This window comes from Vigna umbellata, chromosome 11, assembly GCF_029865625.1.
Source record: "Vigna umbellata cultivar VRB3 chromosome 11, Vumbellata_1.0, whole genome shotgun sequence".
Lineage (NCBI taxonomy): Eukaryota > Viridiplantae > Streptophyta > Magnoliopsida > Fabales > Fabaceae > Vigna > Vigna umbellata.
In genome coordinates, this window is record NC_142175.1 from 11,239,322 (window position 1) to 11,259,285 (window position 19,964).

At 38.0% G+C, this 19,964-nt stretch overlaps 1 protein-coding gene and 1 pseudogene across 1 annotated transcript; both read right to left on the minus strand.

Annotated features, from left to right (window-relative positions):
• Window positions 1-5,821: 5,821 nt before the first annotated feature.
• Window positions 5,822-6,229, minus strand: LOC148190976 (uncharacterized). The gene has a single exon (XM_088101229.1). It carries the CDS (start codon window positions 6,227-6,229, stop codon window positions 5,822-5,824), a length of 408 nt encoding a protein of 135 aa, XP_087957355.1.
• A 5,026-nt stretch (window positions 6,230-11,255) lies between these two features.
• On the minus strand, window positions 11,256-11,807 carry LOC148190977 (uncharacterized; annotated as a pseudogene).
• Between the last annotated feature and the right edge of the window lie 8,157 nt (window positions 11,808-19,964).

Below are 19,964 nucleotides of genomic sequence, written 5' to 3' on the forward strand. Positions count from 1 at the left end.
CATGAGAGTGGATAGGATGAATCGGAAACCCCAACAACATAATCATTCATATTTTACATCAATCACCTTTGCTTCTTTTGATCCAATTGATCAACACATGCATTCATATTTATTTTTCAGTATTTGCATCTAAACCTACAAGATTTCGTTTACAAGTCCAATTTAATCAACAAATCACATAATTGTTTAGGCCGTGAGTCCTTTGGGAAGCAATACTTGGTCTTACCATTTTATTATTACTTGATACGATTCAGTACACTTGCCGAGTGTTAACATTCGGCTTGAGCCCTCATTGCCTTGTGTCATTCAGCTCTATTCCTAACAGCTTTCCATCGTTCAGTGCTTACTGCTTGGTACCTCACTTGGTCTCGGTCATACCTTGCTTGGTCTCGGTCATGCCTTCCACCCTTCAGTCCGAACTGCATAGTCTCGGTCATGCTCTCCACCGCTCGGTCCTTCTTCTTCTCTCTCACAGCTTTTCACTACTCGGCTCAATTCTCGTATACCTTCGAACTCTTATCTTTTTCTTCTACAGAGTTAGTAGGACACGATATCATTCGGCGTGTTTGACGCCGTTCGGTCTTCAATTGTGTTCGTCCAACGTTCAGCCTTAATCTATTAGTGACCATTCATCCCTTTAGTTGTTGTACTCTATTTGGTTTTCCTCGCGGACCAATATATAGGAATGCTTTTAAGCTTAATGCAATAAGGGTCTTCCTATTCTTCACTTTGTAACATCATCAAAATCATTATCTTCAAGTCACCAATGCTCATCATTGGTAACAATCTCCCCCTTTTTTATGATGATAAAAAATCCCTTGTTTTAAAGCATCTTTATGTATGTGCATAGAATACAAACAGGTTAGTATTAACTACCCTAGAAGTTTGTTCAATTTGTTCTTCTCCCCCTTTTTGATCATAAGCAAAAAGCAAGTAGAAGTACTACCCCTTAAATTGTTCACCCCCTCAATAAAAGAATTAATGCATTTCAAATATTATAAGACTATTGAGTATCAGATGCAATTGAAATATTATAAGGTGAGGAGAGTAAGATATCAAACAAACTCATATATCTCCCCCTCAAATAAGTACCAATTATCACAAAATTATCACAAAATATAAAAAAAAATTCTCCTAGTTTGGTCATAAAACAAATCATCTAATCTTAATGCTCTCCCTAAATTAGTTAAATAAAAAATAATTTTGATCCTTTTAATTCATTAAAAATTACTTGCCTAAAAGTAATATTCTCCTTAAAACCAAAAAGAGATTCCCACAAAAAATTTAAATTTCTTTTTTTACGTTTTAACATAAGATAATCGATTATCCATTTAAATAATCGATTATTTGCAAGCCAAATTTGTACGTTACAGTGAAAATGACCTTGATAATCAATTATCATCCCTTGGTAATCGATTATTTATGTTAATTTCCGAAAAATGTAAATTTAGGCCAAATTTTCAACCTAAGACACATCTAGCATTCATAAATTATTTTCAAAGCTCCTAAAAATTACCAGCATACCATAGAGCCTTCTTTTCCTTTTGAAAAATTAACCTGTGATAACAGTTGAAAAAATGTTATTTTCATGCTTAAAATTAATACTAAAAGCAACCTTTAACACTTAGAAACTAGCTTGAAATCATGCTTTTGTTTATATTTTTGGAAATAAGAGAGTTGGACAAGTTTATGCTTGATTTTAGTGTTTTATGCAGGTTTTAAGGTGAATTTGATGAAAGAAGTGAAGAAGGATAGAGATGGAATCAGAAAAGAACTCAAAAAGTGCAAAAGAAGAGAAACCGCAAGTACCGCTCAGCGCCAGTTTACCGCTGAGCGGCACTAATGAACACCCGTTGGCACCGCTGAGGGCTAAAAGTGCAGTTGAGGGGAAGAATTCAACACACGTACTTACCACTGAGCGGTAGTTTACCGCTGAGCGCCATTATTTTGGGCTTAGGCCCACTTTTCTGTAATATTTTGAATAGTATATAAGCTTTAGGACTTCCTAGGGTTTGTATCTTTGGTAGAGTACGAAGCAAACACACACCTTTCCACCCCTTGGAGGAAGATCTTTGATGCTAAGGCTACCCACTCAACTTTCTAGGGTTCTATCTTTCACTATTTCATTATTGTTCATCTAGTTTCACCATGAATATGGTGAACTAAACTCTTCTTGTTGTTGGGGAATCAATGTAATATTTTGAAGCTCTCATATATGGAATTTGTGTTTAAACATCTTATTTGAGATACATGCTTTCTTTCATTAATAGTTAGGGTTTTTCCTCTTTGCTCAAAGCATGCATTGTTTAACTCATTCTATGTCATGATTATTGATTTTGTCGGTATGGACACATATGGGGAAATCTAGATCCGGGGAAATTCTCCCAATAGCATATTGCCTAGACATAGGGATATGAGGGTTGGTTTCCTTTAAGCTTCTGTGCTTCAGAATTAAATATTAGGGATGCTAGGAATTGTATGAACTCGTAATTAAGGATAGACTTTCTTTGCAAGGTAATTTAGAGAGTGGCATTAACATTGATGAAAAGAATGATGAATTCCTAAAATATATGAAAGTGGATAAGATGAAATTGATTACCCCAACAACATACTCATCCATATAATTTGTTTAGTGTTTGTGTTCTTCTTTCCCATTGATCATCACATGCATACATGTTTACTTTTTGTCTTTTGCATTTGAAACTTATAACAATTTGTTCACAAGTCTTAAATAATTAAGAGATCATATAACTAACTAGGTCGTGAGTCCTTTGGGAGAACGATACTTGGTCTTACCGAGTTTATTACTTGATACGATTCGGTCACACTAGCCGAGGGTTAAACAAGTTTTTGGCGCCGTTTTTCGGTGTTCATAAATTTGTCATCAAGTTTTTGGCGCCGTTGCTGGTGACTTGTGGTTTAACTAGTTTATTTGTGTGATTATTGATTATCTTTGACAAGTTTTTGAATTTTGAATTTTAAATTTCGAATTTTGAATTTCTGTTTTTATTTTTCTGTTTTTATTTTTCTGTTATTATTTTTCTGTTATTATTTTTCTGTTTTTATTTTTCTGTTTTCTGTTTTTATTTTTTATTTTTATTTTTCGGTTATTATTTTATTTTATTTTATTTTCTGTTTTTATTTTTCTGTTTTTATTTTATTTTATTTTCTGTTTTTATTTTATCTTCTTATCTCTTATTTTATATCTTTTCTATCTTCTTGTGCTAACAAATTTTTCTAGGGACTTGTTTTCTTGTGTATGCAGGAAGCAATTCGAACTAGAAGCAAGAAAACCTCGGAACCTCTTCTTGAAGGCTTAGACGAGAGTAGACGGAGATAATAATGTTAGATGGACTCTTGCATATTACACTAATGTAGTTAGCCCTCACCATTTCAATAGAATAGCAAGACCGAGGGTCAATGCAGCTAATATGGAGGTGAAAACCGGCATTAATCCAACTGGTTAAGAGTAACCAATTTAATGGGTTGTCTTATGAAAGCCCATATGAGAACCTCACAACCTTTAATGAAATTTGCAATACAGTGAAGATAAATGGGGTGCCTGACAGAGCAATCAAACTTAGCTTGTTTCCTTTCTCATTGGGAGGCAATGCTAAGCTTTGGTTGAACTCTTTTCCATAAGGGAGCTTTACAGAGTGGGAAGCTATGGTGACAAAGTTCTTGAACAAATACTTCCCACAATCCAAGGTAAACAAAGGGAAGCAAGAGATATCATCTTTCAGGCAAGGCATGAAGGAATTACTAGGTCATGCATGGGACAGGTACAAAAGCCTATTAAGAAAGACACCCACGTATGGATTTGACAAAGTGGAAGTAGTCCTATTCTTCCTTGGAGGTCTTGGTTCACAAACCAAGTTGATGCTAGACGCCTTAGCTGGAGGCAATATTAAATGGAAGACTCCAGAGGAAGCAACTGAAATAATTGAAAACATGGCTACTAGTGAAAATGAGCTGAACAGTGAAAGAGGAGCTCCTAGTCAGAAGGAGTTGCTACAATTTCAATCAAATGATGCCCTACTTATTCAAAATAAGATTATTTCTCAGCAGTTGGAAGAAGTAATTAAGAAACTTTCTCAATTACCACAAGAAATACAAAATGTTTCAATGGTTCAATGGCAACACAAAGATGGCAAACACAACCTACTCCATCTGGGAAGACAACAAAACTTGACGAGACTTTCCAACAATTCTTGACGACGAATGCATCTTATTGTAAGAATATGGAAGTTGCATTTAAAAATATGAAGATCCATAGCGAGCAAATAGTTGACAAGATGAAAAATGGTAATCTCAGAGAGGAGTGTAAGACTATTGTGACCAGAAGTGGTAAGGTGTTAGAGGAGAGAAAAATAGAAAGAAAGGAGAAAGAAAATGAGAGTGAAAAAGAAACATGTGAGTGGAAAGAAAGAGTTGAGAGAGAGAGAAAGAAAGAAGAAGAAGATGAAAAGAAAGAAAAGAAAGAGAGAGAAGAGAGAGATGAGAGACAAAAAGAAAAAGAGTTTGAAAAACCACTTCCTTATCCAAAGAATTATTCAAGGAAGGAGAAAGAAAAACAGTTGGAAAGATTCATGGAGTTGTTTAAGAAGCTGAAGATTACTATACCATTCTCTGAAGCATTGCAACAGATGCCATCATATGCAAAATTTTTGAAGGAACTCCTTACAAAGAAAAACAAGTACATTGAGAAGGAAACTATCAAAGTACAGGGTAACTGCAGTGCGATCATACAGAAATTACCTCCTAAGCTTAAAGATCCAGGAAGCTTCACTATTTCGTGCACCATAGGAGACTTTAAAGTTGGAAGAGCATTGATTGATTTGGGAGCTAGCATTAATTTAATGTCGCTATCCATGTTTAAAACAATTGAGGATTTGGAACTCAAACCTACCAGAATGACTCTTCAATTGGCAGATAGGTCTCTTAAATATCCATATGGAGTGGTTGAAGACGTTTTAGTGAAGGTTGACAAGTTTGTATTCCCAGTAGATTTTATTGTAATGGAGATGGAAGGGAACAGTGATGTACCTCTCATTCTTGGGAGACCTTTTATGAAGACTGCTAGAGTTTTAATTGATGTAGAGAATGGTAAGCTTAAAGTGAGAGTTCATGATGAAGAAGTAAACTCAGAAGTTTCAGAACTAGAACAACTTACTTGGCTTATAGTGTCATCAATATTAGTTGTCAAACACAAGTTTGCTTCTTCAACATAATCACTTGCACTAGAAGTGCTTAATGCACTATCCTCCCAAGCAATGTAAGCTCTTTTCTTCTTGAGAAACTTCTTTTCATCCTTTTTTATGCTTGGACAATCCGCATTAACATGCCCTTTTTCTCAACAACCATAACACCTGTAATTTGAAGAAGATATTTGTTTCTTCTTTCGGTTATTTTTAATTTGTTCCTTGCCTCTAGATTTCATGAACTTCTTCAATTTTCTAAACATGTGAATCATATCTTCATCGTCTGAGTCTCCATCTTCATATTCTTCATGCTTTTCTAAACTCTTACTTTTTGAATGTTCATATTTAAAGGCCGATGTTTTCTTCTTTCCTTGGGCTTCCTTAGCACTCACTCTATTCAACTCGAGTTCGTGCTCTCTCAAGTTTCCAAAAAGCACAGCCATAGGCATGGACGTCAAGTCCTGAGACTCAGTTATTGCAGTAAGCTTTGGTTGCCATGCCATGTTCAAAGATTTCAAAATTTTAACATTTAATTCATCTGTTTCAAATTATTTACCTAAACCAAAAAGATGGTTGACGATATGTGTGAAGCGTTTTTGCACATCAGCGATGGTTTCACCCTATTGCATCCTGATAATCTCATACTCCTGTATCAGGATCTTTTTCCTAGCACGCTTCACATCCTCGGTTCCTTCATACGTTACTTGAAGAACTTCCCACATCTCCTGAGCCGTTTTACACACTAAAATCCTGTAAAATTCATCTAATACCAAAGCAGAGGATATTATATTGTGAGCTTTTATATCAAATTGGGCTCGTCTATTTTCTTTAGCAGCCCATTGAAAATATCGTTTTTCTTCCTCTATACCATTCAAATTTATAACAGGAATAAAAGGACCATTCAAATTAGTTTTCCAAATACCCCTATCAATAGACTCCAAAAATATTTGCATTCTTATTTTCCAAAAAGCATAATTTTCCCTTGTAAATAAAGGAGGTCTATCAATAGTGGCACCCTCAGCATACATTTGGTAATGACCGCCCATTTTCAAAAAAATTGAAAAACTATCAAAGCAAGCTTTGATACCAATTGTTGTTGGTACCAATAATCGGTATCGTTGAGTCACGCAGTGGAATAAAATAGCGATAAAAGAGCGTTAAGCATGTAGTAGTCAATTTAAAAAGCGTTCCTTTAAATATAAGGAGTGTAGGGAGTAGAAAAATTACACAAATGATTTTTATCCTAGTTCGAATCAAAATATTCTACGTCCAATCATTAATCACTATGAATAGTGATTAACCTTTTCATTAAAAACAGTTTCACAGTTACAAAATAGTGAATGGAAATTTAGAACAGCAAAACCTTCCTTCGATGAACGAACCGGAAGAGACTTCCTTCGACAAACGAACCGGAAGCAACAGCTCTGCCAACTTGAAGAAAACCGCTCCGACCTTTGACACACAAAGCGTGAGCTTATCCTATTCACAAGACTTGACAAGAATAAACACTATCACTTGAGAACTTCCTCAAACAAACTGTATTCTCAAATGGCATAGATCCCCTTTTCACTGACAGAGAGCTTCCCTTAGGCACAAAGCTCTAATACTCTCAAAAGAAAAGTTGCCCTCTAAGAGCTGTGGAAAACGCTATTTATAGCCTAAGGTTCGTGCAAGGTCAGAAACTGAAAAGACACATTACAACTGCAGTGATAATCGATTATTGCAAATGATAATCGATTATCTATGAAACTTGGAATAGTTAGGATAACCTCGAGCTTACGCCGCTCAAGCGCCCCAAAAGGGGCGCCCGGGCGGTGAGTGGTAGTTTTATGCACCCAAGCCTCAGAAATGACGCCCAAGCTTCGTGCATCCGGCACTCAAGCGCCCAAAAAGGGGTGCCCGGGCAGTGAGCGGCTCTCTTCTGTGCTCAAGCCTCTTGAAAGGGCGCCCAAGCCTCGAGCATCCCTCCTTTCTAGTGCTTTTCCAAGCCTTTCTGAGCTCCATCTCCTTAGCACTTTATCCCTGCTCTCTATATTATCTCATTTTCCATCAAAACAAAGGGAATTAGTCATAAAATCATCAAATCCAACCTCAACTCTCTTATTCACACAACTTAAGAGAAAACTATGATTCCAAGAAAGTTTCTAAGCAGAAATGGGTGTATTTAGTATCAAAATTAGATCACTAATAACGGTATTTTCAACTGTTAACAAAACCCCAAACTTAGAACTTTACTTGTTGTCAAGCAAAACAGATTGTAACTTAGCTTTTCAGAACAATCACTACAATGACTCAACCTTTTTCAAAAACTTTTTCTTTCAAATAAGCAATTACTTTTATCAATTCAGCATACAGATATTAGTCAAAGTGTGCAGATGCCTTGATTCAATCAAAATCAATGTGATACTCATATGTTTCAACAGATGCCATCCTTAAGAATGATCAATCAACAAAGCAGAGATGCAATCAGAAATTGGCTTAATACCTGTTTTTGTCCCTCTTTATAAAGGAAATGTTCAATTTCGTCCTACCTTTTTCAAAAAGTTCAATATGGTCCCACTTTGTGAAAAAAGTGTCCAAGTTAATCCTTTTTGGTCACGGCGTTAAATATTTAACGATCCTGTGCAACGTGGCTGTTTACCTTCATGACGTGGCAGTGAAAGTGTTTTTCATTAAAGTTGACGTGGCAGGAATTAAAAAATTGTGCTCCGGCCCCAATCTCATCTTCTTCCTTCCCCTCCTTACACCCCTCACCGTGAACTTAGCACCACCACCACCGCCACCTTTTTCTCATTCTTCTTCTTCCATTCGATGGCGTTCGCTCACTGCCTGCTCGCAGTTCCCGTTGAACCCTGCGAATATCCAAAACTTCCCATATCCAACCAACCGTTGTCGATTTCCTCACACTGTTTCAACTCTCCGCCCCAAAACTCACAGCCTCTCACTATTCGCCAGGCTCCGCAGAATCGCTCACAAAGGTAGAATTTTTCATCTTTTTTTTCTCAATGTTGATTTTTTATTTTTCAAAAATCGCTAATTTCGGCATTTGCTTCCGGTTCAGCCAACGCTAAGCCGCAGGAACCCGAAGTCAGCGTGGCCAGTGAGGCCTTCACGGAATTCAAGCATCTGCTTTTGCCCATTACGGATAGGAATCCCTACCTCTCTGAGGGTACAAGACAAGTGGGTCTGCTATTCTAAGTTTTGGATGTATCTCTGCTTGAAGATACCATTTGAAAATCTCACATCGTCAAGGGTTAGTGTTCTCCCATGTTCTCTGTTGAACATGGTTCATAGATATTGTAATTCCACTCCATATGCTTCTGATTTCTGGTTCTGGAAAACATATTCACTTTGGATAAATCTGCTACTTATCAATGGTGAACAGTATCCATGTTTAAAACTTCAATTTAATACATTTCACTCTTTACTCTCATCTGTAATTGGACTTAAAATCTGAAGTTTGAATCTCATGAACCCCGTCTCATAATGAACTGTGCTAGTTTATGGAAAACATTTGGTGAGAACATTCAGCAACATTGACTTACATCTATTGCCAAAATGATGTTTACATTTAATTAAGCAGTTTTATTTTAAACACTTAGGCCGAAATAAAAAGTGGTAGGGAAATTGCTTTTTTCCAGATTGAATTAAGTTGTTTACCAGGAAAAAAATTGGAAATTCGTGAAATATAATTATCTTATAATACTAACTGATTGATCTTGTTCAAAATGGAAATTTCATTAATCTAAATGGGTTTGCCTTTCAGGTTTTTGTTTGATTTTTATTTTTCATATACATATAAAAGAAAAAGATATTATTTCATTCAAATGCATTAAATATACGTTTAATACAATTTAATGTATGTGTTTTTAACAACAAACACTGTAGCAATTGACATAAATGTTATATACAGGTCGAATTAAAGACCTATCTTTATTGAAAACTTCTGGCATAAAAAAAAACGAAAAACTAATTTATGATCATAAAGGAAGGAGAAACAGAAATCCAAAAAATTGAAGAATATTTGTTAGAAGGGAATTGGGTTACTTTCAGATACTGTTTCTTTAGAATTTAGCTGAAATTAAACATAAAACGCAATTGGGTTTATGTGCTTTTTATGCTTTACAGTCTATCCAACACGCAAAGTCACTGAACAAAAAACAACAACCCCTTCCCAAACAGTAACGAAGAACATCGCAGATCCAAATATCCGATAATACCTTCCCTTACAGATCATGAATTCCTTTCAAGAATTTGACTCTTCGTCAAACTCCGATACCAAAGCCATCAACCTCTCAGCAGGTAACACCTCCAATTTCACATCACCACCACCACCTTCATCTTCGTCATCACCACCTTCCTCCTCCCCCACTACTCTGAGCCGCTACGAGAACCAAAAGCGACGCGACTGGAAAACGAGAAGATTCGGCGTCAATGGTGAAAACGAGAAGATGAAAATCGGTGGAAATGGGAGGAAAATGAGATTGGGGCCGGAGCACAATTTTTTAATCACTTCCTGCCACGTCAACTTTAATGAAAAACACTTTCACTGCCACGTCATGAAGGTAAACAGCCACGTTGCACAGGATCGTTAAATATTTAACGCCGTGACCAAAAAGGATTAACTTGAACACTTTTTTCACAAAGTGGGACCACATTGAACTTTTTGAAAAAGGTAGGACGAAATTGAACATTTCCCTTATAAAGAGGGACAAAAACAGGTATTAAGCCTCAGAAATTCAGAGAACTACTCCTCACCGAAGAAAGTGTTTCACTCAAGCATTCAAAAGTGTATCACTCAAGCACTCGAAAGTGTATCACTCAACACACAGGTGTATAGTGAGGTGTTGGTGTCTTTTTCACTCTACTATCACAATGTCACACAAATTAACTTTGCCTTTAATTTAGCCACAATCAAACATACTCACAAGCAAGTTATCATCACAAGGGCTTTTCATGGCTTGTAACTTGGCTGGGCTAAGAAGGAAATTGGTTTTTTTGGTCAACAAAATCCTTGAGTTAAGAGAGACATTTATGATTTCATCATTCAAGCACAAAATCTCTTTCTTTTTCCCAGCTTTCCCTTGCATTGAGTTTTTCTTTTCTTTTCTTTTCATTTTTCTTTTTCTTTTGCTTTTCAAGTACTCACTGTTTAGCTCAATGCTTTTTCTTTTCAATTTTCCCAATAACCCCAAACTTGAACCTTTACCTATACCTCACAAATGTTCTCAACTTAACTCAAGGTAAAGATTTTCACAAAGGGTTTTCAACACATGCATAAGGCTTAAGGTTCAAAGGGTAGAACAAACTGTTTTCTTTTGAGTGGATAAGTTCATGTGAAAGCTAAAAGAATAGGGATAACAAAAGATGGCCTTGCTCATATGAAAACTGCAAGCAAGTAGTTCAATCACAGAAAATTTGGGCAAAATCATTCATGCTTCCAGAGTAATAGCAATTATTTATCAAAAATTCTGAAGCCCAAAACTCACACAGGTAAACTCTCAAGTCCCAAAATTCAGAAAAACAACATGCTCAGTATCTCAATCAAACTTTACCTCAAGCACCTATTTCATACTCTGTGAGCAAACACCTGTATATCAGCACATCATGCATCACCTCAACATCAACCCACACATTAGAATATCACAAAGCAAGACTTATCATGAAACAATCACAGTTGAACCAAAGCAGTGTAATCCATTAAAGCAAAGTACAATACCAAACAAATAATTAAAAAGAAAAACAATAAAAACAGACACAAAATAGAAGTAAAGCAAATAAAAAAAGAAAAATAACAAATATCCTCTCTTAAAACAAATATGGCATCCATCAGTAGAATATAAATCATCACTCATCATCAGAGTCTTCATCCTCAGCATCCTCATTCGTGACTAAAGCTTCAGCTGCTTCAGCTCTACCACCCTCCTATGTTGGGTCAGTGGGCCATGCCACATAAGCTGTCATCCTGAGACATGAACTATCTCTCATAGAATGCGGACGTTAGTGTCCTCAGCAGCGCCTGCTCACCCCTGTATACGGCAGCCATCCTAGCATCTAGTAAAGAATAGTACATGTCCCGCATTGGAAAGGAGCGACATCATGGACTGGCTCCTTGGCTGGTGGTGGCGCCCTCCTGTATGCCCTGGGCTGCTGTGGTGGTGGCTCTGGATGGCCTGGCTCATCCACTGCACAATAATGAGTAAAGTAAGTTGACTCCAGCACCTTTCTTGGACGCTCCAGTGGTGGCCTAGAAGGATCAATGCATGTAGCCTCACAGAGATAGGTGATCAACGAGGGGTGTCCCAGGGGTGCCTTGGTGGTTGCACCACGGGCACAGCTCTGAATCTCATAAACTATGAATTGCCCTATGTTAATGTTAAGGCCCTTGAGAACACAGTAGAGGAGAATAGCCCTATGAACAGTGATGTCAGAAACATGGGAGCAAGGCTGGATGTTGGCATGAGAGAATGACATCCAATACTTCGCCAGAGGCGTTAGATGGGGTCTAGTAAGGTGGATGGGTGCCCCAGACCTGTTCCTCAGAAAATCCCCTCCGGGCACACATAAGGTTCGCTCCACATCCTAATAATCCACCTCTTCTAGCATGGATGAGGCAAACTGAAATTTCTCCCCCTCCCACTCTATACCAAGGAAGCAGCTAATATTATCAGCATCAAAAATAATCCTTTTACCCCTCACGTAGCTGAAGTACGTCTCATCTCCTCCCTCAATGCTTTGGCACTTGTGTAAAACTCTTTGACTATGTCGACATTGGCGGGAGAGGGATAGACTGCCAGGTGGCCCCAGTCTCTATTGTTCAGCTCCCTTTCAAACAAGGGAGCTAAGGATGGTATGGAGGCCACCTTCCTTTCCATTAGCAATTTTCTTCCCTCCACTTGTGCGAAGTATCTTTCATGAGTAGGGGTTCTAAACTTGTTTGAGTATAACTGCTCCTTTTCCTTCCTCTTTATTGCCTTTTCTTTGGAACCAAGGGTTTTAATCCTTTTTCTTGAAGAAGATGCCATTCTTGATTGGAGACAAGAAAGTAGGGATTGAAGCTCAATTTAAGTGCACAAATATGTCCCCTAGCAGCCACACAATCTAAAACCCCAAACTTTAATGGTTGGAAAGTGCAAATCAAGTGAGAAATAGGATTTTTGGTGGAAAAGTGAAGGGGGAAAGTGAAGAGAAGACTTGGGAGAGGTGTTGAGGAAGGCTAAAGTGAGGAAAAACTGAGAGAATTGGCTTGGGCAAACCCTAGGGCGTGAAAATAAGAAGTGGGCTGAAATCCCGCTTAAGCCCCAAACTTAAAAAACCAAACTATTGTCGCACCGCCCGGGCGCCCCTTAGAGAGCACTCAAGGGCGGGTAGGCGGCACTTTCCCCCAATGCTTTTTGGCTTGTTTTGGGTGTTCCTGACCCTAGGTTCTCATATTCAACTTAGAATTTTTCAGTTTCTTTTCCCTAGTCCTCACAACAACTCTCAAATCAATCAATTAATCTTTCTTCACCCCTCAAGCATTCAGCTATTACAGACTAAGCACACTGAAATCACACACAAACAGAAATAGAAATAAAAACATAAACAAAAATAGAAACACTGGGTTGCCTCCCAACAAGCCCTTCTTTAACGTCACTAAACAAAAAAAATTGCAAACTTGAAGAAATAATAAACAAATAGAAGTTTTTAAACACTGGGTTGCCTCCCAGCAATCGCTTCTTTAACATCACTAGCTTGACCCAATAAGCTCATGTCACATATTTGATCTTGGTGTTATTTTTTCCTTCTCCACACCAAATGGTCTTTAGTAATTTCTTGTTCACCTTTTTTATTCTCCTGGAAATTGGAGATTCAATCTCTATTACTCCATCAGTTCTGAGTTCTTTCACAACCCACAGCTTTTTGCTGAATCTCACTGGAATGTATGGTCTAAATTCTTCATGTTTCTCCAAGGTATCCTGATGAACACTTTTTCCTTTGCTATCTTTCTCTTCCTCCTTTACCTGTGACAAAAAAAAAACTTTTTGCCTTTCTTACCTGGCTTGGCAGCTTTAGCACTGGTCTCTGGTGTACCTCCACTTGAAGTCTTGAGACTAGTCTTTTTCATCTGGATTTGCTGCTTAGCCTTGAAGACATTGAAAATCACCTCCTCTTCTTGCTTTTAAGTTCTACAATTCCATCATCAACATTAATAATCACCTTGGTCGTTTTCATGAATGGCCTTCCAAGAATAATAGGGATCTCCAAATCTTCCCCCATCTCCATTACCACAAAGTCAACCAGGAATCTGAGATTTTCAATTTGAATCATCACATCTTCCACCATACCATAGGGCTTTTTGGTGGATCCATCAACCATAAACAGAGTCATCCTTGCAGGTTTGACTTCAAGACCACCAATCTTTTCAAGAACAGATAAGGGCATCAAATTGATATTGGACCCTACATCAATTAGGGCTTTCCCTATTTTATGATTCCCAATAGTACAGGGAATGGTGAAACTTCCTGGATCTTCAACCTTAGGGGGAAGTGCCTTTTGTAAGATCACATTGCACTCTTCTTGTACCTTCATTGTTTCCTCTTTTAAGTATTCTTTTCTTTTGAGGAGTTTCTTCAAAAATTCAGCATATTCAGGAATTTGTTGCAATGCTTCAGTCACAGGAATTCTAATCCCCAATTCTTTAGAGATTTCTTCAAAACACCCTATTGTTTTTCTTTTTCTTTTCTAGAGCACTCTTCAGGGTGATTGAGCTTTTTCTCTAATTTTCCTTTTTCTCTCTCAACCTCTTCATTTTTCTCTCTCTCACTCACCTTTCTTTCTTTTTCTTTTTCAATCAAATTATTTTCTTCCTTTCTCTCTATTTTTTTCTTTTATCTCACTCTCTTCTTTTTCTTTCTCACTCAACTCTTCTTTTTCTTTCTCTTTCTCATCTTTCATACTAACAATAGCCTTACATTCTTCTTTGGGGTTAACTTCAGTATTAGCCCCAAAACTTCTGGTAGGCATCTCTTCCAACTTCTTGGCCATTTGACCAACCTGCATCTCCAGGTTCCTTATAGCAGCTTCAGTGCTTTTCTGAGTGGAAAGAGTTGCCTGCATGAATTGTTGGAGAGTCTCCTCAAGCTTGGTAGTTCTGTCAGATAGAGAGGGTTGTTGTTGCCATTGTTGTTGTTGCTGTTGTAGTGGTCTATTGAATTGCCCACCAGTTTGCCCAAACTGACTTTGTCCCATGCTAGGATGATATTTCCACCCGTGATTGTAGTTGTTGGGATGGAACTGGTTGCCCATGTAATTAACTTCTTCATTAAGGTTTTTAGGAACAGCACATTGACCATTAATATGATCACCACCACATAGTTCACAAAGTTGTTGTTGAACCTGTAAGACCTTTTAGCACTCCTTTGGTGGCTGACAAAGCTTCTCAACACCTCTAATTGTTGAGTTATAATCTTATTTTGAGCAAGAAGGGCATCACAAGACTGTAACTGTAACACTCCCTTAGGTTGTGATGGATTCCTCTTCCATTGTGTATCTCATTGTCATTTGTAGCCATGTTTTCAATTAATTCGTAGGCTTCCTCTAGAGTCTTGCACCTGATATTGCCTCTAGCCGAGGCATCCAACATCAATTTGGTCTGTGAGCCAAGACATCCAAGGAAAAGAATGACTATTGTTGCTTCATCAAAACCATGAGTAGGTGTCTTTCTCTGCAAGCCCTTGTATCTATCCCATGTTTGCCCTAATTTCTCCTTCATGCCTTGTCTGAAAGAAGAGATTTCTTGCTTCCCTTTGTTGATCTTTGATTGTGGGAAGTATTTATTCAAGAATTTTGCAACCACATCTTTCCACTCAATAAAACTATTCTCAGGAAAAGAGTTCAACCATAGTTTAGCGTTGCCTCCCAATGAGAAAGGAAACAAGCTCAGTCTAATAGAAACATTTGGCACTCCATTCAGCTTTACAGTATTACAGATCTCAATAAAAGTGGTCAGATGCTCATAAGGACTTTCATGTAACAGTCCATTGAATTGGTTGCTTTTCAATAGATGGATCAACGCAGGCTTCATTTCCATACTTGCGGCATTGATGAGGGCCAACCACTGTTGCATAATCTGCCAAAGTACGCCTAACACCATTAGTGTCCATGCTTTCCTAATTAGATTGTAAGGCCTGTGAAATTCTCTCTAGAAAAGGTTCTCTAGATAATTTGCTTCTTATTGGTCTTCTATTAGTCTTAAGTCCTTCAAGAAGAGGTTCAGAACTTTTGTTGCTCCTGGTCCTAACTGTATCTTGCACAAACTAGACACAAAACCCTAGAAAATTTGTTAGCCAAAAATAAAGATAAGCAACACTAAACACAAATTAAAACCTTACAAAAATTAAAAACAAAAAACTAAAAATAAAAATAAAGTCAAAGTTAATTAAGAATCACACAAATAGAATAGTTTAAACCGTGAGTCCCCGGCAACGGCACCAAATACTTGTTGATGGATTGGCAAGTGTACCAAATCGCACAAGTAATATAAAATGGTAAGACCAAGTATCATATCCCTAAAGACTCTTGGCACTAGATAGTTGTGTGATAACTCGATTAATTCAGACTTAAATAAAATGAGATCATTGGTTTAAGATGCAAGGACAGAAAATTAAATATGAATACAAGTTGATCAATAGTAGAATAGCACAGGGATAAACGAATGTTGTTTAGTATGAGTTGAGTATGTTGTTGGGGTTAGATTTCACCAACTTCCCTCTCATGTATGTAAGAATTCTTCTTTATGCATTAATGTCAACGTCACTCACTAAATCACTTAAACTCGATCCCTCGGCGAAGAAGCCTGTCCTTAATCACCAGTTCATGCAATTCGTAGCATTCCTAGTAATTAAATGTGAAGTTCAAGAGCTTAAGACGACCAAGACTCATACCCTTATCCCTATGAAATATTACTCTTGGGACAATTCAACAATAACCTGAATTGTAAGGAACCTCCCGACACTCATGCAATTCATAAATCATGTGATGAATTAGTTAAACAAAGCATGTAATAAGCACAGATGAATTACTCTAACAATTAATGAAAAAGCATACGGAATTAAGAATTAATTCAAATACATGAGAGTTTATAAGGTTACATCATCCCCCAACAACAAATAGAGTTTAGTTCCCTATAGACATGGAGAAACTAGATAAATAATGGAAAAGCATGAAATAGAAAAACCCTAAAAGTAGAGGATGGAAGCTCCTGCCTCTAAATCCGCCTTTAGAGAATGGAAGAGTGTGGTGTTGTGCTGCTCCAGCCAGAGATACCAAACCTACGACGCCTGGTTCCTCTAAATAGAGCGAAAGCGTAACAGAAACAAAGCCCAGGCTCGAGTCGTCGGCGCTCAAGCGCCCTACTAAAGGCACCCGGGCGGCGAGCGGTGGTCTTCCACGCTCAAGCCTTGCAGAGGACGCTTAAGCCTCAAGCTTACACCGCTCAAGCGCCCCTTTTGGGGCGCCTGGGCGGTGAGCGATAGTCTTTTGCGCCCAAGCCTCAAAAATGACGCCCAAGCTTTGTGCATCCGGCGGTCAAGCGCCTAAAAAGGGGCGCCCGGGCGGTGAGCAGCTCTCTTCTACGCTCAAGCCTCCTGAAAGGACGCCCAAGCCTCGAGCATCCCTCCTTTCTGGTGCTTTTCCAGGCCTTTCTGAGCTCCATCTCCTTAGCACTTTATCCCTGCTTTCCATATTATCTCATTTTTCATCAAAACAAAGGGAATTAGTCATAAAATCATCAAATCAAACCTCAACTCTCTTATTCACACAACTTAAGAGAAAAATATGATTCCAAGCAAGTTTTTAAGTAGAAAATGGTGTATTTAGTATCAAAATTACATCACTGATAATGGTATTTTCAACCGTTAACAACGAGCTTAGTAGATCATCCCTTATCCAATGGGCTAGCCGAAGTTTCCAATAAGGATATCTTGGTAGAATTGAGGAAGAGACTAGATTCGGCAAAGGGTAGATGGCAAGAGGATTTACTAGAAGTTTCATGGTCTTATAGGCGCATTCTTCAATGCTCCACTAATGAGACACCTTTCATCTTGGTATACGGCATAGACGCCATGATCCTAGTAGAAATTTGGGAATCATTTCATTGACGACAGTCGTATGATGAAGACTACAACGAGACCTGCCTTAACACCAGCCTATACCAGTTGGTTGAAAAATGAGAGAAAGCCCAAATATGGGAGACGAATACCAAGCAGAGGGAAGCCAGGAGATATAATTCCAAGTTGCAATTAAGATCCTTCAGAAAGGGTGACTTAGCATAGTGCATGGAAAGCAACGTCAGGGAAAAAAACGACAAGTTCTTCGTCAACAGGGAAGGGCCCTTCCGAGTAATTGAAGATGTCAATAAAGGCACATACCACATAGAATATATGCCAGGGCAGCCTGTACCTAATACTTTGAATGTAGCCTATTTATTTTAGCTAGGTGTTTATAAATAGATGGATGATTGAGGCCCATAGTGTAATCTTTCATTACTCAATATTTTTTTCTCCAAGGAAGGTTTTTGCCGAGAAGGTTTTAATAAGACATTTAATCAATCAAATGTGAGGTTACTCTTATGTGAATGTTCATCTTACACTTTAACTTGTAACACCTTCATATGGTATTTCCATAAAGGAAGTTTCATATCGCCTACCTAGGTAGTTTTATGTCAAACCTTACAAATAGGTCTCTGCCGCCTACCTAAGCGATTTTGGCCGAATCTTAGAAGCAGTTCTCTATCACCTACTTAAGCTGTCTTGGTTGAATCATTCGTGCAGTTCCCTGCCGCTTACCTAGGCGATCTTGGTTGAACCAATCAAGCAATTCCTTACTACTTAGCTAAATAACCATGGTTGAACCTTTCAAGCATTTTGTAGTTGGCCACATAACCGGCCTATACATTTATAACTTAGAAAAAATTGTGACTTATAAAAGGAAAGGAAGAAATATGGTTATTGGCAAAAGGCGATATTCATTCATATTAGTCCAAAACAGACAAATCAGTACAAGTCCTAGCCTTAATATATTATGCCATAACGTAAAGCAAAACGAAAACAAGAAATAACACATGTAACATATTATTCAATTACATCATCAAAGTTTGTCATCTTTTCATCCTCATTCACGGGGTTGGTAGCAAAAAATAGGATCACCCAAGCAACCTCTTCATCAAATTCATTTTCAACAACAACATCTTCGGTCATGGTCATCTTGTCGGCCCCTTAGCAGCTATTATATCATCCACGTCCATGTTGGCGTTAAATCTTGCATCTTTTGAACAAACCTCATGGTATTGGAATTTGCCCTATCTAAGTGCCATGTTAAACTCGTTCTCATGCTCAAATACTATAAATGTTTACAGCTTGATCAACTCGGCCTTGGTTCTTTCCTGGGCCACTTTCTCAGGTTTCCTCCTTCAACTCCTCATTTTCCTTCTACAAATCTTTCTTCTAATTCTTCAGCTTCTTCTCAAACTCGAGTCACCTTGTTCTCCAAGACGTCATCTTCTTGTGGCTCTCTTCAAGGGACTTCTTATCTTCAGCCCATGCTTGCTTGTCAACTTCATACGTCTTCTATAGATTGGTCAACTCCTCAATTATATTGGTTTCCTTCTCATGAGTCACTTCCTTATGCATCAAATTAGCTACCATATGGCCTCAAAACGGTTATCAACTCTGAAATCCTAGATGGCCAACTTAGTCTCCTCCACCACCTTCAACTCATAATCCCTTAAGCTTATTTGCACGCCTTTACACATTGATGAGGGGGCTCTCTAAACCACCCAAGTCAGCATCCTTGCCCCCAAAGACCAAAACTTCCAGCTTAGGCTAGGAGCTTAGCCCTCAACTTCTTTCTATGCTTGTCGACGCCTTGCGACTCATGAGGCACGATCCTCTTTGTGTCATTTTGGGCTTCAAGTTAGTCACCTAGGCCTCCCGGTCTTTTTCGCTCTTTCTACCATTTGGTTCCTTAGCTACCAGAACATGTTCTCATTGGTCCCTTCCTTCGCATCCTGTTAGACTATCTAACATGTCAACACCACAAAATCATCATATTAGCTCAAAAATACCCAAGTTACTCTATACTTTCCACACAGATCAATAATCAGTTTAACAAATAAGTAAACGCAAACGTTTTTGGCAGGTAACTTGCAAGACAACTTCTCCAATATTCCAATTGTCCTTTTATCCTCTATGGATGAAATCTTTTTCAGCCACTACTTAGACCTAAAGGGGTTAGCGATTCAGTAAAAAGGGAAATTTTGGATTTTTTTTTTCATCATAAAATTATGATCGAGTCAGGTTCACCAGTACCCGAAAGAACCTATTCTTGAACTTCTTAAATGGTTGGGAATATACTAAACAAGCATGTACTTAGCCTACTTACCAGAGACAATCATGTAATCAAATCCATAAAGTGGGAAACATTTAGGTAAAGGGCTTGACATATTAATCTAAATGCTTGAAAGCAACCCCAACTGATTGGATAAAGTTGTGTTGGTGCAATATTTAAAAGACGAAGAACATTTATTGTGAACTCATTGAAAGGTAATCGAACGTGAAGCTATAGGAGAAAAGGTATGTACACATAGAAAAACTCATCCTCATAACCCTCTTAGCCATGACAAACATTATTTATGGCACTTACCCTCCTGAAGGACATTATATCCTCAAACACCCTGCTTTCAAACATATATACATTATTTAGCCAAGAGTTCAATATTCTTAA